The sequence below is a fragment of the Prionailurus viverrinus genome, chromosome F2 (genome assembly GCF_022837055.1).
Source record: "Prionailurus viverrinus isolate Anna chromosome F2, UM_Priviv_1.0, whole genome shotgun sequence".
In the NCBI taxonomy this organism is placed as follows: domain Eukaryota; kingdom Metazoa; phylum Chordata; class Mammalia; order Carnivora; family Felidae; genus Prionailurus; species Prionailurus viverrinus.
The window spans coordinates 82,171,898-82,196,902 of record NC_062578.1 but is presented as its reverse complement, the minus strand read 5'-3'; the positions used below and the strand labels follow the sequence as shown (position 1 = coordinate 82,196,902).

The 25,005-nt window shown below is 63.4% G+C and overlaps 2 protein-coding genes across 3 annotated transcripts; one reads left to right on the top strand and one right to left on the bottom strand.

The window, feature by feature from the left end:
- Positions 1–1,067: 1,067 nt before the first annotated feature.
- PSCA (prostate stem cell antigen) lies at positions 1,068–4,215 on the bottom strand. The gene is made up of 3 exons (XM_047841697.1): positions 4,006–4,215; positions 2,606–2,713; positions 1,068–1,939 (listed from the first exon to the last, which is right to left on the bottom strand). The coding sequence occupies exons 1-3, from the start codon at positions 4,055–4,057 to the stop codon at positions 1,725–1,727; spliced, it is 375 nt and encodes a 124-aa protein (XP_047697653.1). The 5' UTR covers positions 4,058–4,215; the 3' UTR covers positions 1,068–1,724.
- Positions 4,216–10,445: 6,230 nt separating this feature from the next.
- Positions 10,446–23,376, top strand: JRK (Jrk helix-turn-helix protein). 2 transcript variants are annotated; one of them, XM_047842585.1, is made up of 2 exons: positions 10,446–10,487; positions 12,364–23,376. In XM_047842585.1, the coding sequence occupies exon 2, from the start codon at positions 12,795–12,797 to the stop codon at positions 14,418–14,420; it is 1,626 nt and encodes a 541-aa protein (XP_047698541.1). In that variant the 5' UTR covers positions 10,446–10,487; positions 12,364–12,794; the 3' UTR covers positions 14,421–23,376. The 2 variants fall into 2 exon arrangements, with proteins under 2 accessions (XP_047698541.1, XP_047698542.1); XM_047842586.1 differs by lacking the exon at positions 10,446–10,487 and adding an exon at positions 11,848–11,992.
- The last annotated feature ends 1,629 nt before the right edge of the window (positions 23,377–25,005 follow it).

The following is a 25,005-nucleotide window of genomic DNA, read 5'->3' as shown; positions in this document are numbered from 1 at the left end:
ACCAGTGTCCTCTACGGTCACCTGGCCAAGGTGGACAAGCCCAAACTCCAGCCCGGGCCAGACCCTCATGGGCCTGAAGCTCTGCCTGAGCCCCCCCCCCTCCCCCGCCCCGACCCAGTTCTATGGTGCCCTCTCAGGAAACAAAGCCCCAGCCCTGGACCCTGGACCCTGGACCCTGGATCCTGGACCCTGGACCGGAGCCAAGCCAGGTCTATGTGCTGAGCGTGCCTGGGGCCCCAGAGGGACGGGCGTGGGAGAGGCCAGAGCCTGCGCGAAGCCGGATCTGAGCTGGGCCCCGGAGGCGAGGAAGAAGTGGGGAAGACCAGCACTGGAGGTCACTCGGGACGTGCACAGGGAGACTCTGGGCCTCCGGCCTGGACTTGTTGGTCAGTGTGGCCCTGCCCCAGCCCACCCCAGAGCTCCAGAAGCCGGGCTCTAATCCTGCCTCACCCACCACTCAGTAGGGGTCTTGGCCAGAAGCGCCCCCCTGTGCAGGTTCCCGCCCTGGCTCCGCTCACACAGCCCACCCCACGTGGCCGACAGGTCCTGGCACTGGAGCCCCCAGGGGCAGGGAGGCAGCCCCTGTGTTTCCCAAGGGGCTTTCTCAGGAATTGAAAAGGCGAGGCGGGACCCTAGGCTCACAAGCACTGTGAAAGGAACCCCGCTCCCGGACAGGAGGGACCTGAGGGCAGGGGGCAGGGGGCAGCTTCGCTGGGGACCCTTTTGCATAGTTTGAATTTTTCACCGTGGGTGTGGAGAACTTACAGCGGACAAAACAAGACATTTAGGAAACAGGCAGAGGGAAAGAACAGGGCGGGGACGCCGAGGGGGCCTCACACAGTAGCAGCCCCTCCCACCCAGAAACCGCTGAGTCATGTGGATCCTCAACGCTCGCAGCAGAGGGGGGTCCCAGGTAAGTATCTGAGGCTCAGAGAGGTCGAGTGATCTGAGTGAGGCCACACAGCAAGAGACGGGGTCCCCAGGGATGCCGCCCTACCTTCTGCAGCTGTGTCCTCCCTTCCCGGTGTCTGACATCTGTTTCTGCCCAGGCTTGGGCTCCACCCCATGTGGCTGGCTACGGACATGGCCACAGCCCACGGATGTGGATCCAGGTGGCATCCAACACAGCCCTGGACCCCAACCCTGACTCCCACCCGGGGGCGCGCGAGAACAGAGCTGTCTGCAGCTAAGTCAATGGGACTTTATTAAGGGCCTACTGGGTGCAGGGGTTACTGCTCCAGGACTCCCAGGAACATTGGGAGCTGGACCCCCTCCACACCCCATCTCTTGGGGCTCCCAGGACCTCTCACTCCCTGCCCCTAATTCTACTCAGTACATTTCATCTCAGCCTTTGTGGGGCCCTCCTGAGTGCCTGTTCCTTGCTGGTTACAGGTGACCCTATGAGTGGGACATGGCTCGGCAGGTAGAGGTGGAGGGAGTGGTCAGGGAAGGCTTCCTGGAGGAAGAGTATGCCTAAGCGAGGATTAAGGAGTGGGTTTGAATGTGGGGGTTGTGTGGGCCGTGTGCAGGCTGTCGCGCATCAATACAGCCCAGCCTGCTGGGCAGTGGGAGCTGGGCAGGAGTCCTAGGGAGCCATGGAAGGCTAGAAAGGGCAGAGGGGCATGGCCCAACCCGAGTTAGGGTCCAGGAGGGGCCTCGACTGGACCAGGTGTGTATGAAGAGTGCCCTGGGGCCCCTGGGACACAGTGGGGTCCTCCTGCCTCCTACATCCGGCTAGGGCCCCAGAGCAGCAGGCCACCGAGAGCAGTGAGCAGCGCCAGGGTGACAAGAGCTGGCTGCAGGGCATGGGCCCCGTTGGCATTGCACAGGTCACTGGAGCAACACGTGATGTTCTTCTTGCCCAAGTAGTAGTTCTGGGAGTCATCCACACAGTGCGAGGTGCAGCCCTTGCTAATGACGGTCAGGAAGCCAACAGCACCTGGGGGTGGGGGCCGCTCAGCTAGGGCTGGGTCCTGGGTGTTCGCCCACCCGGCCTTGTCCCAGCTCCCACGGCCCTCTTCCTGTCCTGACTCTGAAACTCTGGAGTCATCCCAGGTGACTGCCTCAAGACTGCCAGCAGTGCGAGGGCAGGCACTTGGGCTCATGGGTATCCACATGCCCAAGGCAGCCAGACCTTCTGCTGGGCACTAGACATGCCTAATGAATGGGTGAATGCAGGGATGGATGATGGATGGATAGGAGATACAGGGGGATGGATGGATGGATGGATGGATGGATGGATGGATGATGGATGGATAGGAGATACAGGGGGATGGATGGATGGATGGATGGATGGATGGATGATGGATGGATGAAGGGTGATGGGTGGACAGACAGACAAGGGATAGGTGGGGGGGGATGAACAGATGGGAGACAGAGCAGCTGTATCCATGGGTGGATAGATGAACAAGTGGCCAGGTGCACAGAGGATGAGCAGTTCAATGGCGGAGACCTAAACCCAGGTGCTCTGAGTCCCTGCCAAGGCAGGGAAGGAGATGGCAAAAGGCAGGGCAGAGCCACACCCAGCCCGGGGCGGGGTGGGAGGGTGGGGGGGGAATCTGGGCAAGGTCACGCGGAGGACTCGGGGGGCAGCAGGGCCACTCACGGATGCGCTCGGTCCAGCATTGGGTGTCGGAGTGGGTGCAGTTCTTCACGTGCAGGCAGTTCTGGTTGCTCACCTGGGCCTCGCAAGAGTAGCACTGCAGGGCACCGCCTGGGGGGAGGGGGCGTGCTCAGAGGCTGCCCTCCCACAGAGCAGGAAGGAGCCTCATTTTCTCGTCTGTCACACTTTCCAGGCTGCTGGGAACGTGCAAGAGCACAAGAGCCTGCCGCAAACCGGGACATCCTCACGGGGAGGGCACTGCGCCCATCAAAGCCCCCCCGGGAAGGCTCCGGTGCCCGCTTCCTGTCGTGGCGTCTGGAATCCACCAGTAGAGCCCCAGCCCACCCCTCCGGGTTTTAAAGCTCTGTTAAAAAGCCTATGGTCCAAGAGGGAAAGGGGTGACGCACCCCTGGGTGGGAGCTGGCTCACCCCACTTGGCAGCCAGCCCAGCTGGGCACGGGGCAGGTGGGCGCAGGGTGGACAGACCTGCTCACGTCCTTCCGTCGCTGTCCCTAACAGCCTGCGCAAACCCCACCCAGCCTCCCAGGCCTCCCTGGTGCTGTGTGATCGGCACGGGCCCCGGGCTGGGTCCTGCTCTGTCCCTGGGAGTAGCGGCCCCAGCTGTCACACGATGTCTCCTCCGATCAAAACAATGGTGGAGCTGGGATCCAAGTCACCCAATTGCAAGCAGGCTCCGTGCTGCCAGCCCTGTGCTCCGGCACCACACACACCAGCTGACCTCCAGCAGCCTGTCGGGCCATTGTCATGATCCCCACTCTCTAGCAGAGGAAGCTGAGGCTCCGAGAGGTTTAGCGATTACCCAGGATGGGAAGAGACCAAGCGAGGCCTGGAGTCCAGACCAGAGCAGCGAAGGCCCACACCTGCCCCGCCCCTGGGTGTCTCCTGTCCTTGCTGCCCACAGTGGACCCCAGGGGAGGGGACCTGGGTCCTCTGAGGACAAACCTCAGCCCTCTCCCGGTTCACTCTTCCCTCCTGCCTCTGTGGCACTTCCTAACTTGAGGCTTTTTGCCCCTGTGCTTCCTCTCTACTCCGCAGGCTCTCAGTGCCTCCCTTGTCCGTCTGCCCTCTGAGCGCCAGGCCCTGTGCACGGCGGTCAGAAGAGCCCCCGCGTGCCCTGCCCGCTCTGGGTGAGCCATTACTCCATCCTGGCTGCACTGCGAGCCGCCCCAGAGGGGGACGCGGGCAAGGACAAAAGTCCCTTCTTCCTGCCGTCGCCTCCGCTTCCTTCCACCTGACCTCCCTGCTCCCTGTCCCCCTCCTCCACCTCCTCTCTCTCTGTCCTTCCGGGTGGGTGCTCTCTCTGAGGGCCCCCCGGTCTCCCTGGATTGCCCCCACCCCAGCCCTGTTCCCGTGGCCCTGCCCCGGGCCGGGGGAGGTCTCACTTGGCTGCAGGGCCAGGCCGATGGCCAGCAGGGTGAGGACGACAGCCTTCATGGTCACCAGCGGGCAGCGGTGGCGTGGACCTCGGGGTGGCTTTATATCGCTTCGGCTGGCAAGGCGGAGGCTCCACTGCCCACTGTCAACACGGACGGGTTCCCCGCGGCCAGCAAGCACCACGGGTAGATCCCAATCCCCACCCGCCCGGCCGGGCTGCACCCCGCCACTCCCTCTGTCCTCCCGTCTGCTTCCGGAAGGCAGAGCCTGCCCAGGGCAGGGGCCGCCCTCCCCACCTGTGGCCATTTCTTAGCCACCCCAGGGCGAGGCGCCAGGCTAAGTCTCTGCCCACCTCACACCAAGTGGTGAAGCCAGGGAAGGGTGTGACCACCTTGTCCAAGGTGGAGGGCGACCTCCCTGGGCCTGTGGTGCTCCTAGGGCTCCTGGTCCCACAGGAGCGACAGACCTTGGACGGCTGCAAACAAGAAGTGCCTCGGGAGGGGGCCACTCTGGGAAGTGCCCCGGAGGCTTGGGGGTGGGGGGCTGGCACAGCCAAAGTGCACTGTCCTGCTGCATCGGGCTGGGTGCAGGCTCACCCCTCGTGACCTTACTTAATCCCCATACAACATGGAGCTTTAGCTGCAAGAGAGGCGGGGAGACGCAGGAGGAGGAGGAGGGGGGTGGCAGAAGGCAGGACATTGCCTGCACGCCAGACCCACTCTCCCCCTGTCTGTGTCCTGGGGTCCCACAAGGGTCCCAAGGGCTTCCCCTGGCTGGTGACCTGAGGGCGGGAGGCTCAGAGGCCAGGCCATCTCTCCTGCTGTGCCCTGACCGCGGGGTGCTCTGTGCAGTGAGTGGCTACATCCCCATGGGCCAGCCTGCTCCCCTCCTGCTAGCCCTGCCCAGCCTGTGCTGACTGTTCTGTGCCCTCACCCCTCCAAGCCCAGGGGCCCAGTGGCTTCCTGCTGCTGTTGGCCTGGGGCCCATTCTCGGTCCCCACTGTCCCTCCAAACTTGCCCCTCCCTTTGTAAACAGTCTCCCTGTGACCCCTTGGAATGTCCCGCAGGTGCTGGCAGGTACAAGCCACGCTCACTGCCTGCTGACCCCAGTGTGTCTGGGGGGGCGGTGAGGGGGCCCTCCCATGGGGGGAGAGGACCTTTCACTTCCTGATGCCCTCCTGGCCCAAAGATGGCATCTCTGACCTCACTTTACCATCTGACCTCATGCCCTTGGGCTCCTCCCTGGGAGGAAGCCCCAGGGTAGAGCAGGGGCTGTGCCATGGTGCTGGCAGGTCACTCCCGGGGATGTGTCATCTCCCGGCCCTCTGGGACAGGGACAGGTGGGGGTGGGGGTGCGAGAGCAGAGCGACCCTTCCCGGTGGGGACAGCTTCCATCCTCTCACCCTGAGTCCTGGATCAAGATGACACAGTGACATGAGCCCAGGGTGAGACCCACACCTCCCCAGCACTCGCTGCACCGCTGGGGTCTTTCCTGCCCAGCCCGCCCGTTTGCACGCTTTCCCCGGGAGGTGTCTCTCCTGAGGCCCAGGAATGGACAGGACCTTGCTCAAGCTCACACGGAGGCGAGCGCGGTCCCCCCACTCCAGCTGCCTTCCTCCTCTTCTGCCTGCTCCGAACTTTCTCCTGGAACACCCCCCCCACCACCCCCCGCCTCCAGCCCGCGATCCCACCAGCTCAGGTGCCTTGGAAGGTAAAGTGTTTGTGACTTCACTGCGCCTGGCCGTCTGCCTGTCTGCCCACCCCCAGCTGACCGGAACTGGGGGCGCCCCGGACTGGAGCCTTTCTTATCTGTCTCTTTTTACTCAAGGCACCCGGCACCTAGCACCAGCCTGGGACATTCAGTCCTCAAATATTGACAGGTGCATGAATGTTTGTTAATCTGATTCGATACGAGGCGATTACTCTCTGGCTGTGGTCTCAAGCAGGGCGCTTCTGTGCCCCGGGGCACGTTTGGCCTAATGCCTGAAGACATGGTCGGTTGTCCCAACAGGGGGGTCATCCTGCACAGGACGCCCCCACCACAGAGACGCTTCCAGCCTGAGGCCGGCAGAACCGCGGGGGCAGGAGGCCTGCCCAGGGCCGTGGGCACGAGGCTGCTGTCCCAGCGTACGGTCCGCAGAGAATTAGACCAAACAGGATCGCCTTGAGTCTAAGGAGCCAATGAGCTCTGCTGGGCTTGGGACTTGCCTGGGACCCACCCCCGCTTCCTTCCTTCCGACTGCTCCTTCTTGGTGGGAAGGTCTATCCGTGTCTGTCTTGTCGCTGCATTCTGGAAGCGCATGACTTGTCTGATTTCCCAAGTGTGCAGCCGGAAGGAATCATCGTCTCCCCCAGACCTGATGTTGGGGCCGATGCTGGCGTGAGTTAAGGCTTCGGGGCTGTCGGGGAGGAACGAGTGAGTGCACCCTGCCTGTGAGAAGGATGTGGGGTTTGGGGTGCCCTAGTCAAATGCTACGGTCTGAATTGTCCCCCCCAAATCCCCACACTGAAGCCATAACCCCAGTGGGATGGTACTTGGAGGCGGAGCCCTTGGGAGGTGATTGGGTTCAGACGAGGTCATGAGGGTGGGGTCCCCCCGATGGGCTAAGTGCCCTCATAAGATCAGACACCAGAGCTCCCCCCACCCCCTGAGCCCACAGCGGGGAGGCAGCCGTCTGCACCCCAGGAGGGGGGCCTCCCCCTCACCCGACCGGGCTGACGCCCCGCTCTCAGACTCCCAGCCTCCAGAGCCGCGAGAAACAAACTGTGTTGTTTACAGCTCCTGGTCTGTGGTGCTGTGTTAGGGCAGCTGACTGAATATTGAAGCCCATGGCACGATGCCCTAGATAGAGTCCTCGACTCCACCTTTGACCCTGTCAGCCCCAAACTAAGTCCTCACTAGGGTCACAGCCTGAATCCTGACCCTGCTCACCGAGTAAGCCCTGACCCTGACCGTACCCTGAGCTCTGACCCTGGTCACTGACTGTGCCCTGTCCTGTCATCCACGCTTTGGGCACACACTGAATACAGCCCCTCAGCCTAGACTGAGCCTGGAAAACCTGTCACAAAGGGATGGGACTCCCTGCAGTGGATGGGGTCAGGGCGTGGCCTCACCCTTAGCCCCTTTTGTCTGCTCTGGTGTCACCTCCCTGGGCTCCAGATTTTCCTGTTCTCTTTTGGCTTTCCACCTACCTGCCCAACCAGTTGGGTTCCCTGGAGATCCTGCCCGCCCGCATTGCCCCCCACCCCACCAGGATGGGGGGCTGGTGGGACCGGAGCAGGGCCAGGCCCTGGGAGGAGGCAGGATCACTGACCACGCCCCCCCCCCCCACCGACTCCTGTTTTGCAGACAGACCGTGACCTCCTATGGCTGCCACCCTGTCCCACACTTGAATGGATGCCTTTTTTTTTTTGGATGAATCTTATATTTTATGCTGAATTAATTACAAAAATTAAGATGTTATGTGAATTACAAAACCACAGTCGATTTCACCTTTTACTTTTATAGACCTTTTCCTTTAGAAAAATGCATCCATAACTCGAGAGGATGATTCTACTTGCTGCCAGGCCACTGACGGTCGGGGGACGCATGCTCCATGCCAGGCCTCCCGTTGTGGGTTCTGGAAATTAAGGCCATGTCTCGCAAGCTCCCTGTGTGTGTGTGTGTGTGTGTGTGTGTATGTGTGTGTGTGCGCATGTGTGTTTGTGTACTGGGGGCACCGAGTCCCATCAGGAGCTCTGGGAGCCCGCTTCTCACCCCCAGCCCACCAGGGCCAGGCTCCCAGGGCATCCCGCCACCCCGGGTGCCAGTCGGTCTCTAATTCTCTCAAGGGTCTTGCACCCCAGGGGAGGTGCCTCTTCCTGGTTCTCACAAAGGTGTCCTAGGCACCCTCAGTGGCTCTGCCCCAACCTGCCCCCTCCTGCTGTCCCAGCCTCAGCCCCCTGCTGGTTCTCCTCTTCTCCCTCCAGGAGTGCAGTCAATGAGCCCAGGAGACCCGGCCCACCTCAGGCAGCGCCGCCCCCCTGCCAGAGGGTGTGGAATTCACAAACACCCTCAGCCTGGAGCCAAAGCCCCCCTCTGTTGCTATTAAGAGACATGTCACCCCAAGACCCTCCCTCTGGGGACTGACTGGTTTCCTCCAGAGTCTCGGGGAGACTTTGCCGCCTCCAGGCTGAGTACAATGTATGCAGGTGAAACGCTATGGGCTCAGGAGAGCAGGGCCTGGTGGGGACCCTTGTGTGGAGCCCACTGGGAAGCCAGGGGTGGGGCAGGGGGTGACCTGCTCAGACTGACCCTCTCAAGGCCACTCTGGCTGCGAATGGCGATGGGGGGGGGCTGCGGTGGCGATCGGGGGTGGTCTGGGGGCCCGATCCTGTGCACTGGGGGTGCTCGGGGGAGTGGGGCCCTCAGCGCCAGCTCCCAGGAGACACCAGTCCTTTCCCCTCCTCTCTTTATAACCCTTTCTCCTCGGCCAGAGTTGGCTCCGTCCCTGAGATGAGCCCCAAGGGCCCCAGAGTGTTGGTGGGAGCATCTGGGGGAACCCCATACATCTTGGGGATCAAACCCAGGCCCCTGCCAGCCCCATGCCCGGGGCGGGGGGTGGGGGGAGGTGTGCTGCATGTGAGCCCGTGTCCATGAGGTGGCAGCACAGTGTCACAACACAGGGATGGAGCCAGCCTTCCTGGGGGGGCCACCTGGCTGCCCCAGGACACCCTGCTCGGTCCCCCTCACGTTCGAGTTCTGCTCAGTGCTCCGGTTTTCTCCTCTGTCAAACACATCTGCCTCTAGCACGCCCAAATTCCTCACCCACAGGACCGTGTTCAGCAAAATGGCTACTGTTTCAAGCCCGAGTTTTGGGGGTGCTTCATCGTGCAGCAGTAGATGGCTGATACGGGGGCGAAGACAGATGTGAGGGGACCAGGGAGGCTTGGGCCAGGGAGAGAGCAGTTGGTGGGAGTGAGGAGGTCCGACGTGGCACGGATGGGGAGGGCAGAGCCAGGCAGAGCCCCTGGTCAATCTGGGTGTGGGGCGTAAGGGACAGGTGGGTCCAGCGTGACTGAATTTTTGGCCCGAGTGAATGGAAAAAGGACCCTGCCACTCACTGAGATGGGGACTGTGTGGGTGGAAAAGGCTGTGCAGCGTCAGGAGCTCAGGTCTAGAAATGCTGGGCATGAGGTCCTCACAGAGGTCCACGTGAGGATGCCGGGAAGGGCACAGGCGTCTAGAGTTCTCAAGAGGGGTCCCGGCAAGGAGACAGGGATGTGGGAGCAGCCAGCCCCTGCTGGTATTGCCACGGGAGTGGAGACCACGGAGGGAGTGGGTGTCGGTAGAAGGGGAGAGCCCAGGAGTGAACCCCGCAGGTCAGGGATCCTTGGGGACGGGGGGGGGGGGGGCGAGGAAGGAGGGCCTGGGGCTACAGCATCCTGGAAGCCCAGGGGAGAAAGTGAATGAAGCCGGAGACAGCTATGGACATCCGTCTAGGCTCCCTGCGGCTGCTGTGACAAATAACCTTACATTCGGAGGCTTAAAATAGGACACAAGGTGTCGGCAGCTGGATCCTCCCTGAGGATCCAGGAAAGAATATGCATCCGTGGCTGGCAGCCCTTCCTGGGTCTACAAAGCACACACTCCGACCTGTGTCTGTTGTCACATTGCCTTTTCTCCCTCTTCTTCCTGAATCACGCTGTCTTCCCGACTCTGTCCCTCCTTCCTCCCTCTTATAGGGACCCTGTGATTACACTGCACCCCCCCCCCCCCCAGTCCCCCACCCCTGTCCCTGTGATAATCAGGATAATCTCCCCATCTCAAGAATCTTAATCACATAAGCAAAGCCCCTGAGGTCACGTGCTCATGGGGTGGGGGATGAGGGTGTGGGGCAAGGGGCGGCGGTGGGGGTGGTGGTGGCTGGGGCGGTGCTTTATTCAGCCGCCACGGCTGCCCTCTGGTCCCCAAAGGCTCACATTTGTCCCGCACGCAGAGCACATTTACCCCATCCCAAGGGCCCCCCAAAGTCTCAACTCCTCTGACTGCATCAGGTCAAGTGTGAGTCTCATCAGCTCTAAAGTCTCAAACATCAACACGCAACCCCTGCAAATTAGGTGCGGATGAGGCGCCCGCTCTGCAAGAGGCCGAGCGGGAAGGAAACCGCGCTGGCCCCCGGATTTCACCGAGGGAGGGGGGCTGCGTCACCGTCCTCCTGCCAACCCTGGCCGGGACTGCAAGGGCCCCCACGTCCTTCCGCGCAGGGCTCCACTCGCGCGAAACTCGAGCCTCCGACGCCCCTGCGCCCGCCCCACGGGTGCACAGGGAGAGGCCGCCCCGCGCCCCACCCACCGGCTCCGCACCGGCCCGCAAGGCCAGCGAGAGGCCCAGTCAGTCCTCCAGGCTGCCTAGAGCGTCCCGGAAGTGGCTGGGGGAAGGCGGCCCGGCGCGGCCCGGCGGCGCGGGGAGAGGCGGCACTTCCGGCGGTGGCGGCGGCCCGGGTTTGCAGGTGAGCGGGGCCGGGAGGCCGGGTGGCTGGGGGGCCGGGAGTTGGGCGGGGGCGCCGCGCAGTCCGTGCTCCCCGGGCGGAGGCTCCTCCCGTCCCAGCCCCGCCGCGGGGCCGCCCCTCGCAGACCCCCGGGGACCCCGCTCGAGGAAAGCATCGGCCACGGGCGCCCCGCCCCCCGGCGCAGACTTGCACTTTTTTCGGTTTTCCCTCTTTGGGTTGTTCCCGTGCCCGGGACTGAGCTTCCACCCCAAACGTGGTCCCGGGAGAGAGACGCTCTCAAAGCAGGCGTGTCCTCAAACCCGACTGCCCCTCGGCTCCGGGTTCCCGCGGGCGCCCCGGGTGTGGCCGCTGCGCCGCGCAGACCGCCCCCCCCCCCCAACCCCGCGACGCCCCCCGCGTTTCTGCGGTCCCGGCCCTTCCTGCCCCTGCACGCTACGGCTGCTCCCAGGGGAAGGCGGTTGCTCGCTTTTTCTCCTGAATCTCTGCGGCTCTTTTCTAAGGACAGGTCCTCCCCCCCGCCCCGCGGTCCCGTCTCTGGCCCCTTATGCCCTCTCCCCAGCTTCTTCTCTATCCTTTGGGCACAGGAGGATAAGATGTTTACGTGCACGTTCGTGTGCTTACTTTGAATTCACAAGGCTACACCCCCACCCCACCCCATTCTCTCTCCGTATTAGGTTACCCTTTGGTTTGAGAAGTTGTTTCGGAATATCGGAGTATCTGCCTTTCAGTTGTAAAGGGAGTTTTGCCTCGCAGGCTGGTCCATAGTGTCAGCTACCTTATGTTACTCTGCACACACCTGCATGTGCACAACAGGAAATGTCCCTAATGGCCCCATTTCAGGCGCTGAGCCTCCTCCAGGAGGCCTTTTCCACAGTCCCAGCTCCTCCTCCTCCTCCTCCCTCCCCCCTTCTCCCTGCTGTGCTTAGAGTTAGTTCCTGTCATGTTCCAGGCCCCTCCTTCCTGGGGTGCTGTCATATGGAACCCTCTTAGGGGTGGGTGGTGGCCTTTTACTTCCCCCGGTCTAGGTCCAAGCAATCCGCTCTCACACTGTCATTCCCAGTGACTAGGATAAAGGTAGGATCCGTAAAGGAGCAGCACCCTCACTTTGCAGACCAGGAGACTGACCCAGAAGGGGGAAGGGGCACACCCAGAGCTGGCTGGTGATGTGCCTAGAGTTTGAGCTCAAAGGGCTATGTTTTTATGCTCCGCGTAGGCTAGTCTTTGGCCTCACGGTCTGCATATCTGTGGGAAGACACGGCCCACATAAGGGCTTGGGTGAGAGGTGGGGTGGGGAGTTGCTAGAAGCCCGTGGTGAGTACTGCCTGTCTTTCATCGCGGGACAGGGAGCAGGCTGTAGCTGGGGAGGGGAGTGAGGGCCACGTGACCAAGTCGTGAAGGAAGTGAGGGGACCCTCCCGGCAGACACTGCACGGCTTGCGGGCCGGTCGGTCTCAGGGCACCAGCTCTCTACTCCTCGCAGGCTGGAGGATGTCAGTGTCTTCGCAGGTGAAGTGTGGTGGGTAATCTCGAAGGGTCCAGCAGGGATGCCTCTGCTCCACCCCGCAAGTCTGCTCCGCGAGGCAGGGAGGGCTGGGTGTTTGGGCAGATGTTAGGAAAGAGTGGAGCTGTCTGGCCTGAAGGAGCTGTGATGGCCGAGAGGTCACTTGTCACTTGGTAGGGCCGGGAAGAGCCAGCGCACCCGGCGGGGCGGCCTTCCCGGTGCCACGCCACCTGGGCCAGCTCGCGTGCTGGTCTCCCCTGCCACAGTTTGGTTTCCGCTGCAGCTTCCCAGCGGGTCTAGACTAACGGGGGCATGTGTGCAGGTGGCCCAGGCGCGTGGTCAGTAACGTTCTTTCTCCCCTTGTTCTGCTTTCCAGTTCCTAAAGCGAGGCATGTGGGACCGTGCCGTGAGCCCAGAGGGGTGTCCCCAGCACAGGCGGTACAGCCTCGATTAACCAGAAACCGGCTCCCAGGACCCCTCTACTCTGTGGTCCATGTTTGAAGGGAGGGGCTGCCGTTGTCCCCCTGAGAGAAGGCCAGAGGTTCCAACAGCGTGGACGAGTAGGGGCGTCGTGACACCGGTCGTCTCCTGCGGAGAGCACCGGGAGCCGCCAGCGTCGCTAGGAGCCCGGAAGCCGAGGCGCCGCTGACGCCGCAGGGAGGAGCAGCGGAGGCTCACGGTGGCCCCGGGGTCAGAGGGACGGGGCAGGCAGGGGCGGGAGCAGAGGAAAGGGGCGGGAGAGGCAAGAAGTCCGCCAGGCCCCGCGGCGAGTGTCTCCCCACCCACCGGGGACAAGCCGGCCTCCGCATGGCCTCCAAGCAGGCTGCCGGCAGGAGCCCGGGGGAGAAGCGCAAGAGGGTGGTGCTGACCCTGAAGGAGAAGATCGACATCTGCACGCGCCTGGAGAAGGGGGAGAGCAGGAAGGTCCTGATGCAGGAGTACAACGTGGGCATGTCCACCCTGTACGACATCAAGGCCCACAAGGCGCAGCTGCTTCGGTTCTTCGCCAACTCGGATTCCAACAAGGCCCTGGAGCAGCGGCGCACCCTGCACACGCCCAAGCTGGAGCACCTGGACCGCGTCCTGTACGAGTGGTTCCTGGGGAAGCGCGCCGAGGGCGTGCCCGTGTCGGGCCCCATGCTCATCGAGAAGGCCAAGGACTTCTACGAGCAGATGCGCCTGACGGAGCCCTGCGTGTTCTCTGGCGGGTGGCTGTGGCGCTTCAAGGCCAGGCACGGCATTAAGAAGCTGGACGCGTCCGGCGAAAAGCAGGCGGCCGACCACCGGGCGGCAGAGCAGTTCTGCGGCTTTTTCCGGAGCCTGACCGCCGAGCACGGCCTGTCCCCGGAGCAGGTGTACAACGCCGACGAGACCGGCCTTCTCTGGCGGTGCCTGCCGACTGCCAGCCCGGAAGGCGGGACGGCGCCCGGCGTCAAGCAGAACAAGGACAGGCTGACCGTCCTCATGTGCGCCAACGCCACCGGCTCGCACAAGATCAAGCCCCTGGTGATCGGGAAGCGCGGCGGCCCCAGGGCCTTCCGGGGCATCCAGCACCTGCCGGTGGCGTACAAGGCCCAGGGCAACGCCTGGGTGGACAAGGAGATCTTTTCCGACTGGTTCCATCACATCTTTGTTCCCTCGGTGAGGGAGCACTTCCGAGCGGTGGGCCTGCCCGAGGACGGCAAGGCCATCCTCCTGCTGGACGGCGCCCGGGCGCGCCCGCGGGAGTCCCAGCTGGTTTCCGACAACGTCCTCACCGTCTTCCTGCCCGCGGGCGCCACCTCCTCCATCCAGCCCATGGACCAGGGCATTCGGAGAGATTTCCTGAGGAATTTCATCAACCCCCCCGCCACGCTGCAGGGCCGTCACCCCCGTTACAGCATGAACGATGCCATCGTCAGCGTGGCCTGCGCCTGGAGCGCGGTGCCCCGCCACGTCTTCAGCCGGGCCTGGAGGAAGCTGTGGCCCGCGCTCACGTTCGCCGAAGGCTCGTCTTCCGAGGAGGAGCCGGAGCGTCTCCAAACGAAGCCTCACGACCAAACTTTCGCGCACATCCTGGAGCTCGGGAGGGAGGCCCCGGCCCGCCCCGGCAGCCGGCTTCACCGGGGCGCGGCCGCCGAGGGAGACGGGCTGGGATGTGAGGCCGGGGAGGGCCTGGCCCCGTCCGCGGGGGGCCCAGAGCAGGTGGACAAGGATGGCGACGAGGCGGCCTGGGAGCAGGCGGCCTCGGCCTTTGACTCTGTCGTCCGCTTCGCCGAGGGACAGCCCTGCTTCACGGCGCAGGAGGTGGGGCAGCTGCGCGCGCTGCGCTCGGTGTTCGCGAGGCAGCGGCAGGCGAAGGGGCGGCGCGTGGCCCTCGGGGCCGCGGTCAAGCTCGAGGCCCCCCAGGAGCTCTCCCCTCTGCCCTGCTCGTCCGCGGCGGCCGAGGACTGATGGCTGGGGGCGCTGCAGAGCCAGGCAGAGCTCGCCCGGGAGGCTGGGCGCCCGGCGTGGGGTCTCGGCGACTTGGGGCGGCCTGTCCCGCGTGTTCTGGTTCGTCGCGGGCCTGTCGTGTTTTCTGGCGCGTGAACGTGAGGAGCCCTTCTGGAAGGGTCCGCCAGACCGAAAGCCTAGCGGAACATCCTGTGACCGGAGCCCAGGACCGTGCCGGGCGGACTCTGGCCTCGTGCGCGCTGGCTGAGCCCTGCTGTGTGTGCGGGTGGAGATGTCTGTCCGTCCGGGAGGAGAAAAGCCGGTCCTCGGGCCAAGCGATGGCAGTACCTGCGGCCACTGGACCGGGTCAGCGTCGCCCACGGCCTGCCCCTCCGTCCCCTCGGGCCCGGGTCTGCCATGTGGCCGCCATCCCTGCGTCAGGTGGGCGCGACGGCTGGGACTCCGCTTCTGACCGTGAGTCGGCAGAGCCCTCGCCTGCGGCTTCGAGGGCGCACGTCGTCACCCTGCTCGCGTGTCCCTACTTCAGCCGCGGGCTCACTCAGCCGCCCCGGCCTCCCGCGCGTTCCTCCTGGGACCCCAGGGCGTGGGGGCCGCACGCTGCGCTGGCGTGACGGAGTCACCTCCCACAGCGCAGGCAGGACCGTCCCCCCGGGCCGCCCGCTGCCCCGAGGGGCCCGAGGCGCACCGCCGGCAGGCCTGGTGTCCGGTCTCCAAGTTCACCATTCGCTCCCGGGGATTCCGCGCTTCCCGCCTTCACGCTGACGAATCTCGAGGAGGCGCTCGGAAATGAGGCTGAGGTTTGCGCACACGCGACCCGGCGTTGGAACGAGCTGCTTAGGTTTCTAGCGATGCTTGAACTCCTGCGGTCGGCCCTTCCCACCTCTGTGCCGCGTGCGGGCAGGAGCCGGCGGCACCACCTGGCCGTGGGAAGACGCGGTCCCTCCCGTGTCTCCCGGATGCTTCCGGCCTCGCCGGCACCGCTGCGGCCCCTTGCCGGCCGGGCTCCCCTCCCCACGTGTCCTCTCACCTCCGTGCCCCTGGATTCACGGGCTGGTGGCCGAGCTGGCACGACGTTTTCCTTCCTCCGTTTGCCGTGTGTCCCTCTGGGAGCCGCGGGAACGGTGCTTGGTGTGCGGCTGGTCCCCCCGGTGCTTTCACGTCTTTCTGAACACGGGAGGCGGCTGCTGCTGCCGTGGGGCAGCACGTGGGCCGTGCGTGCTTTCTGTGCACGTGTGAAGATGGTGAACTGAGCACGGGCCTTTTTAAGAGTCTCGTTGCCGAGTCCTAGGGCCGGATGGCTCCAAGCAGGGCTGTGTCGCTGTCGCGTCCTCTCCTTCATGTGTGTTGGGACCGCTGCTGTCGAATCGCAGCTGCTTGCGGCCTGGAGGGAAGTTAGGTGTCGGGAGTCACCGGAGAGCTGCCCTCGGCAGTGGCGACGGGCAACGGAGAGGCGGACGGACGTCCTGAGAAGCTCTCCCCGCACAGCCCGGCATGGTTCTCGACTGTGCTGGGCGGTGTCGTGAGGGAGGGGAGAGCAGATGGGGTTCCTGGCCGCCTCCTAGGTCCCCTGTGGATGCCTTGTCCCCGTCAGACCCTAGACCCCAGGCCATGGATTCTCTCAGCGCCCTCACCACCTGCCCCCGTCCTGGCCGTTTTGGAACCTAACGATAAATGCTCGTCACCAGATGGCCTTTTGGGGGGGGGGGGTGTCTGTCCTCCAGGCGCTCCTTCCAGAACCAGCCACGGTGCCGTGCTGCTCGGAGGTTCTGGGCGGAGCAGGACAGGCAGGCCTCTGGCGAGCAAGCTTGCCTGGACCGCAGACCGAGGTACATGGCCATGTGCAAGGGCTCGCACAGGCCTCCACGCCCACCTGTCCTCCGAGGGCCCTCCCAGCTGCTTGCCCATCCCTCCTTGCCTGGCTTCGGGCTCGGTGGTCAGAACGTTTTAGCCTCAGAATCTTTTTTCCCAAACATTGCTGGGTGGAACCCTATGAGACTGGATGTGAACTTGGAACAGGGTAGAACCAGTCCCCCCCTTCCTTCCCCCCCAGTTGCTGCTGAGGCAGGAAGCCTGGGCTCCCTGTCCCTGCAAGCCCTGGCCATCTTGTCCTTCTGGCCCAGCCTGCACCTCTTCTGCTTAGTCCCACCTGGGCCAGAAGGCAGCCCGGGGCCACGGCAGTCACACGTGGTTCTGGAGGGATAGGGGTTGGAGGCGGGGGTACGCAGAGAGGCAGATTGGGTTCTTTCCTGGCAGCCCGTGCCACAGGGGAAGCAGAATTTGGGGCGAACGGGACCCACCCGTGCTGCCTCCGAGGGCCCGCCTGAGCATCTCTGGGGAGGAGGTGCCCCGGGTGCCAGCTGTGGCGGGCTCTCCTGGCGTGGGAGCATGCTGACGGTTCGTTCACAGGCGTGATGTGTGTTAAGTGCCCGCCCTGTGCTGGGCGTCGTGCTCAGCCTGGGGCCGGCGGGTGATCAGACAAGGCCCCTGTCCTGCCTTCAGAGAGCACAGGTTTCCCGAGAAGGGCCGGAAGTTGGGGAGGCCGGAACACAGGTGAGGGGCGGAAGGTGGCTCGGTGGGGGTGTTAGGGGGTCCATGAGGGCGGTAAAGAGAACAGAAGTCCTGCCTGCTTCGGCCCAGGAAGTCCAGGAGGGGGATCCAGGGCAGTGAGGCGGCCGTGTGCGTGCAGCCAGGCTCCTCTGCCATTTGTCACATGTGGCTCCCGCTTCACGTCAAGACTGGCCTTCCAGTCCCCATCCTGGTGTCTTCTTCCAGCCACCGGGAGCAGGAAGTGTAGCACCTCCTCCAAGAATTCCCTCAGCTGGCACACATCCCTTCTGCTCCCGTCCCTCGGGCCGGGTCCCAGGGGCATCTGGGCCTGCAGTTGTGGAGGACGTGAGGGCCCACGCTGGGAGCAGCCCGGGAAAGCCGGGGCCAGGTCTCCTCACCCCCACCCCCACCCCCGCCACCCACTCTGGGCCTCGGCCCTGCTCCCCACGGCCATGGAGGGCCCGTGTGTCAGGAGGGCCCGGGGTGTGGAGGAAGGGGGCGGGCAGTGTGTGGGCCTCCTCTCGTGGGGCGGGGACCCCGCACTGCAGCAGGCCCAGAGGACTGGAATGGCTGTCCCCACCCACCCACCCCCGGGGCCCAGCCTTCCGCAAAAGGACTGACTGCGTTTGCACAGAGGGTGAGGTTCAAGGGTGCTTGTGGAAAGTGGAGCTCGCAGAGAACAGCACGTGGGAGGAGCGGTGGATCGACTGGGTGGATCACAGGCTGAACTGTAGGCTGGCCAGGGAGGCTCTCAGACACGGATCTCAGGAGCTGCTCTTTCAAAGGAGCCAAATTTGGTTGCATTAGTCAGTGAAGCCGTTTACGCCCAGGGCGTCAGCAATGAAGACAGCAGAGCACTCGGCCAGCAGGGAGAGGAGCTCAGGGGCAGGGAAGACAGCCGGAGCCTCTGTCCTCCCAGGGTGACCGTGGGCAAGCCCAGGCCTGCGCCCCTGGCCAGCAGTGGGAGGCTGGAGCAGAAGCTGTTGGGGGAGGCCGCCCCACCGCGCACAAGATGGGACTGGTGACACGATCCAGCCTGGGTGGCCCGTGCCCGGAACTGCTACCGCACATTACCTAAAACGACTAGTCTCCTACCTGGACGTGCAAGGAAAACAGCCCATGTGGCCCAGACCCCAGGAAACAAAGGCCACAGAACTGGCAGTGTGTGAGTTAGATTGAGCAGAGGAGACTTGAAAGTGGCCGCCGTAGATACAGTCAGAGGAAAGAAAACCAGCATCAAACAGGGAAGGGAAAGTAGTGAAGGAAGGTGCCATCACAGCGACGCAACTAATGGAACCAATGAAAAGATCAGGATTAACTAAAAAGTAAAAGAGCCAAGTGGAAATTCTCGAGTCGTAAAATACAGCAACCACAATGGAAGGTTCACTAGAGGGGCTCAACGGTAGCCATGAGCTGGCAGAAGAAGATCCAGGATCTTGACCTAGAGACCCACAGATCACACAACGCAAAGACAGTGACGGGAAAGGAGCAAACAGCCTCGGAGGAACAGGGACACCCAAGGGCACCGTCGGAGCCGCGGGACGGGGGTGGCAGGAGACAAGGGAAAGAACACGCAAGGAAACAGTGGCTGAAAATCCCCAGATTTGTCAGGAAACGTCCGCCGACAAGTCCAGCGGCTCGGTGAGCTCCAGTGGGACCAACGCTACGATCCGGAGTCCGGGAAAGCCCTCCCTGGCCACGAGGCTGGCGGCTGACCCCAGGCGCGGGGACGGCATCGTCCGAGTGCTCGAAGAGAACCCACAGCCAAGACTCCTGCGTCCCCCAAAACTTTCTTTCCGAATAAAGAGAGAACGACACTTGCAGATACACAAAACCCGAGAGAGTTTGGTACCAGTGGACCCACCTTCCGAGAAACACTGAAGTTCCTCAGGCTCAAAGCAAGTGACCCCAACAGTAGTTCAAATCCACTCAGAACAAAAAGAAGCTTGGGGAAGACAGTTCTGTCCTGATGGGAGACCTAGGAGACCGTGTCCACTTGACCCTCGGACATCTCTGCGGTTGGGGCGCTCCCCCCCCCCCGCAACCCTTTCCTCTGGCAGCTTCTCTAAAAGGCATGCCATCGCACAAGGTGGGCGTCTTGGCCCCGTGTCGTTGAGTTCATCACGTTTACAGTGTGCTGTGTCTCGTGGTCACACCGGGAAGGGGTGTGGGGCTGCCGCCTCCAGCAGGAAGGGAGCGAGGGCACATCCGAAGTCCGTTCTGGCCGGCCTGAGAGCGGCTGCCCAGGAGGTAACTCACAAGTAGCGACAGATGCATCACAGGAATTAAAGTGCTACGTTAGAAGAAAACAAAAGCGGCAGATGAGGGCTGGAGGGACCGGAAGGCCCGGGACCCTCAGCAGCGGGACCTTCCAGCCTCCCTGGCCCTGGCTGAGGTGACAGCGTGGTCCCTGTTGTGCAGAGCAGGGGTCGAGGCCCTGAGCTGGTCCGCGCCACGGCAGAGGTCTTGCTGCGGCCCCTGGAACCCGTCGTCCCGCAGAGGGGGGCCCCGGATTGCGCCAGCCGCGGCCGTCCTTGTGGCCTCAAGGGCCAGCGCTGCTGTGCTCCTGGCCGCTTGTCCCTCTGGGAGCCAGGAAGGACGCCGTGCCGCCACTGCCATTTCAAGCCGCGCGGAACCTCCAGGCACGCTGATTTATTTAAAATTGACCTTTGTCAGTAAACTTGCCTTAGAGAATGTGCTCTACGTTTTGGCGACGAAGCGCGTCTCGTGATGGAGTGAGACAGGCTGCTGTTCTGCAGGCACCCACACGGGGCAGCGTGTGCTTACCGCCACCTGTCCCAGCGGGGGCCCAAGTCCTCACCTCTGCAGACAGCGCCCCCCACCACCTGTGCCCCTCTGTCCCACCCCAGCAGTTTCCAGGGGGTCAGGCACGCGGAGCAAGATGAGAGGTCTCCCACGGAGCGCCAGGAAGGGCGCTTCAGGGCAGGGGGCGCGGGGTGGGGTGGCTCCCCGCGGTGCTGCAGGACCCCGGAGGGGCGGATTGCCTCCTCCCCCGGCCAGTCCCCGCTCTCCAGCCTGACGCTGGGTGTGCTCCCTGCTCGAGGACTGGGGTCCTGGATGTCTACACCTGTGCCCATCCATCTGGACCGGGGACTTCCGAGAGGCCGGGACAAGCTTCTCCTTACTGGACGCCATGTGGGCCTGGCACGGAGGAATATGCAGGGAGGCAAGGGCGGGGGTTGGGGGACAGCAGTTCTCATGACCAAGAAAGTTCTTGGCTAGGAGCCACAGGACAGGAGGTGTGGCTCTGGCCACCCGGTCCCCAAGGCTGTGCGTGCACCCCACCCTCCAGTCCCAGAGACCCACGGGGTGGCAGGAGGGAGAGGGAGCCGGCTCCGAGGAGCGGACGCCGAGTGGGCACAGCTGAGAGCCAAACCAGGTTTAGGGACCCAGCTAACCACCCGGCAGAGAAGACGGGCAGCATCACAGAGCCAACATGGACTTGGGAGCCAGCGGGGCCTAGGACAGTCTCCCGTGCCCAAAGTGAGGAACGGTGGCTCTCCCAGCGCCTGTAGCTGAGGATGTGGGTCACGTATTCATTTCTCAGGTCTTTATTGAGGCTCTTCGGGTCCTGGGGGCTGCCTGGCCGCTGGGACGGAGGTGATCGGGATGAGGGCTCAGAGAGCTCGCGGTGTCGCCCGAGGCAGGGGGTGCTCAGCCTCGGAGCGGGGATTGGGGTGCAGGAGAGGCCTGTGGGAAAGCAGCCTGGAGAACAGAGAGGGCTTCGTGGAAGTGGCAGGCGTAGAACTGGGGCCCGGGAGGGTGTGGTGGAGGAGGAGTTCTCCCACTGAAGTTGGGAGCGGTGCCCTGTGGGCAGACCAGGGGTGAAGAGGCTGGTCCGGAAGGGTACAGTGGCTCATAGGGCAGGAGTGGCCCCCAGGTGGGGTGGCCACCCAGCAGGACAGGACCCTTGAGGCCCAGCGGGTGGGGTCATGGGCTGCCTCCCACCCTGCCCTTCCCAAGTACTGCTCTGGCATCTGTCTGGGCTCCTTCCTCGCCCCTCCCCATCAGGGCAGCCGGCCAGGGAGCCCCGTCCCCCATTCCCCGGTGCTGCAGCTCTCCTTGTCCAGGGGGCAGGTGACACCCCTTCACTGTTTCAGGCCGTGACTCCTGATGACTGAGAACCTCCAATCCGCAGCAGGATCTCTGGGAGAGGCAGAATCTCGGGGAGATCTTGGGTCCCCGAGACACCTGAGTTGAGTTGACTGAGGGACCCTCGGATGGACAAGAGGGAGTCTGGGCAGGAAGGGGAGGCCCTCGGGAATCTGACCGTGGGACCACCTACTGATGTAGGGCCCCTGTGTGGACGTGGCCCCCCCAGAACTGGACATCAGGGCACGGAGGTCACCAGGCTGCCTGCTCGGGAGAAGCCCCACAGTAGGGCCAACGGTCTGGGCTCGGCCACCCAAGACGGACATGGCCTTCTCTGGTCCTTAGGTTCTGTTGGAAATGAGAAGAGGTCTGGGGCCTGCCAGACCCCCTCCCCCTCCAGTGCAGACAGGTGACGGGCTGGGGTCTAAGGGGAGAAGTAAAGGGGGTGGACTGTGCTGTTGTCATTTGTCAGGAGGTTACCCAGCTGGGGCCAGTCCCCTCGTTTGGACAGCTACCAGGTGGGCCAGGCGGTGGCCCTGTCTGGCTACAGCCCGCCTGCTGCTTTCCTGGGTTAGCACCTCTCCGGCCGGCCCCGGGCAACGAGGGGCTCTCTCCTCCACCTCAGAGGCTTCTGGGCCCTTAGGGGACCCCGTGTCCTGGTTTGCCGGGGGTGGAGCTGGTAGGCACCTGTTGTCTGGGTATAATCGTCAGTAACACCCCTTCACTCTCCAGGGTCTGAGTTTGGACAGTACATTTCCTGGGGACACCCCGCGGAGGCCCTCTCTTCACGTGATGCCCCCACCCCCGGTCAAGCACACAGGCCATCTCACGCTACGGAGGCAAGCCTCGGCCTGGCCCGTGTGTTGACAGCCATCGTCACGAGGTCCACCTTGAAACGTGAACCGTGGGCTCGCTGGGCTGGGCGGGCCCGATGTGTGGTGTTGCCGTGGGCGCATCAGCTGCTCTGGGGGCCTGAGGCCAGCACTGTTTGCCGCTGGTCCCGAAGGGTACAGTGGCTCATAGACCCCGTCGGGGAGGCTGCAGGGGACTTTTGAGCACGTGGCCCCCAAAGTCAGGGTGAGCCCCCACCAGTGAGGGGGCCCCTGTGGCCCCCAAGCCAGTGGAGGAGGTGCTGTGTGTGGTGACACTGAGGTGGCTGGGGAGGGAGGCGGATACACTTCGAGACCTATTTCGAGGGACCTGATCTGCACGGGCAGGGACTCGGCCGCCGGGAGGAGAGGAGTCCAGTTTGGAGACGAGCACGTGGGGGCGGCCCACTGATCGGCCACGGGTCCGTGCCCCCCTCACCTGGTCGTTGTGGGCTGGCTCTTTCCCTCCTCCCTCCCCCTTCCCTGCCAGCCACATCCCTGTCCCGCTTTCTGCTTTGGGCCCCGCTGCTGCAGGGGGCAAGGGTGGGGGTCCTGGCCGGACACGGGGAGGGGGGTGACAAACATGGCGAGACACGCAGTCTTTGGGGGAGCTCTGGTCTCCCCGGCAGGAGGCTGGTTGAGGGGCCGTGGCGGCCGAGGCTGGTGGGGGGGCTGGTGGGTCCCTGGGGCCGCCTCCCTCTCCTCTGGCAAGCCCACCACAGCACGCTCCTGCTTCCCACTCGAATACGCCATTTTGCCCTTTCTATGGGGCAATAGTTCTAATAAACGGCTTTTTTTCTGTGAGCCCAGAGTGTGAGGCTTCCTCTTAGCTCAGGAAGATGCCTGTTGCCAGCAGCTCTAACGAGGGCACCCATAAATCTCTTATTTGTGGCTCCAAAAATGAGGTCATGGGCTCTCACTGTACCTCATTATTTAATTAAACAGGTATTAAGACAACAGAGTGGGGCCAGGGCTCCAGGTGAGGGGAGGCGTCAGAGGGAGGAGCCCGGGGCTGCGGGGAACGTGCCGGGGGTTCGGTTCGTTCCCCCACCCCCACCCCCACCCCACCCGCCCTGTGCCCTCGGAGGTGCCGACCCTGTGGCCTCCCGGGGCTGGGCCAGCCATGCCCTGTGCAGGACCCTCCGCCCTGGCCCGCCCGCCGGCTTTTGACTGCGTGGAGGATGCTGGCCTGCAAAGAGAGCTGCCCCCACCCCCGGCTGCCCTGCAAAGAGAATTGCCTGCCCCCCACCCGCCACCTCCGTAAGGACGGGAGATTCACGCGCCCGCGCGCCAGGGTTTTACTGCCGCTGAAACAATTAAGTTAATAAAACAGCCTTCCTGTTTCTTGACCTCCATCAAAGACCATCAAATTGTCTTCTCCAGCCTGCCGTCTGCCAGGTAATAAATTGTTACGGGCTTCTCTCTCATTAGTATTCACGTTTTCTGTCCCTACTCTGGGCGCCGCTGGGCAGCACTGGGTGGCGGGGGGGAGCAGAGTAGAAACCGAGTCGGGATTTCGGTGCCACTGTTTTCCCAGGGAGGCAAGCCTGGGAGAGACGGGCGCACGTGGCTGAGCTCGCAGGAGGGACCGGCCAGAGGGCCGAGGGCCGGGGCGGTGGGGAAGCACTGGGAGTCTTTTGCTCAGTCCTTCTGCCAGCAAACATTTACTGAGCACCTACTATGGGCAGTCTAGGCCCCGGAAAAACCGGGAGGGGCTGGGAGGTCAGACACCCCTCCTGCCCCACCCCTGGTAGAGCAGAAAGAGGCCCTGGGAGGCAGGGCTCCGGGAGCCGTGTCCTCCCTCCCCGCCCAGTCGGGCGGGGTGAGCCCAGGCTGAGCTCTGGGAAGCCCTCCAGGCCTGCCTGCCTCTGCCCACCCCCACATCCCTCCTCTGTCCCTTTCATCACAAGTTCGGAGCCCGCGGAGCACAGAGCCTGGGGACTCTGCTGTGCGTGCCGGCAGGCCCCTGTGGCACAGGGCTCCCGGCCAGGGGGAGACAGTCAAGGAGGGAGGCCGTGGCTCTCACCGCGTTTGCCATGGGCCTAAGAGGGTCAGAGGCAGCCTTCTGGAAGAGGTATCAGCCAGGAGTGAGGACCAGGCTGTCCAGCGACATGGCGCCCACAGACAGGACCTCGGTCTTGCCCTGCTTTCTCGGGTTTGTGCCTGGGTGTTTTGAGGCCTTGACCTGATAAGTCTCTTTGTGCAGCCAGAGCGCACTGCCTTTGCAGTCACAGAGACCTGGGTCTCAGTCTTACCCCTGCCACATATGTGACCCTGGACCTGAGCCCTGGGACCTGTCTTCCTCCAGGACAGCTGGGAGGCCAAGTGAAATAATATGTGGGAGCATGTCCACCACAGAGCTGGCAGTCACCTGGGCTCAGCAAACAATCATTCTCTCATTCATTCACTCCAGTCGTTCATTCACTCATCCATGAACCCCCCCATCCATCCACCTAATCATCTACTCACCCTTCTATCCACTTATCTAGCCTCTTACCCAGCCAACCACCTATGCATTAACTCATTCACTCACCCACCTACCCACCCACCTACCCATCTGTCCATCCATCCATCCATCTCCCCACCCACCCACCTACGCACCTACCCATCCGTACATCCATCCATCCATCCATCCATCCCTCTGTCTGTCAGTCCATCCTTCACTGAGCAGCCTGCTGTGATTTTGTTCACTCCTAGAGCTTAACTGCATTAGGTCTCCTTTACTCTTGGGAACAACTGGGCCCATGCCTTTCCCATACTTAGAACAAGAGTCCACAGTGTGTTCCCTGTCGATCACCTCCTGCATTCACAATCCCCTTGTAGGTGTTCCTACCTCAGAGATGGGAGCAGAGGTCCAGAGAGAAAGGGCAAATTGCTGTCAGGCTACAGATCAGCCCAGCTGAGATGTTGGGCTTCTTCTCAGACTGTGCAGAACCTTCTTGAATGTCCTCCACTTAGACTTCTCCTCTGCTCCCTGTGGGGACCAGGATGTGCTGGGCCCTGGCACACCCTATCTTGCTGCATCCAGTGAACGAAAGTATTCTCACCCCTTTGCA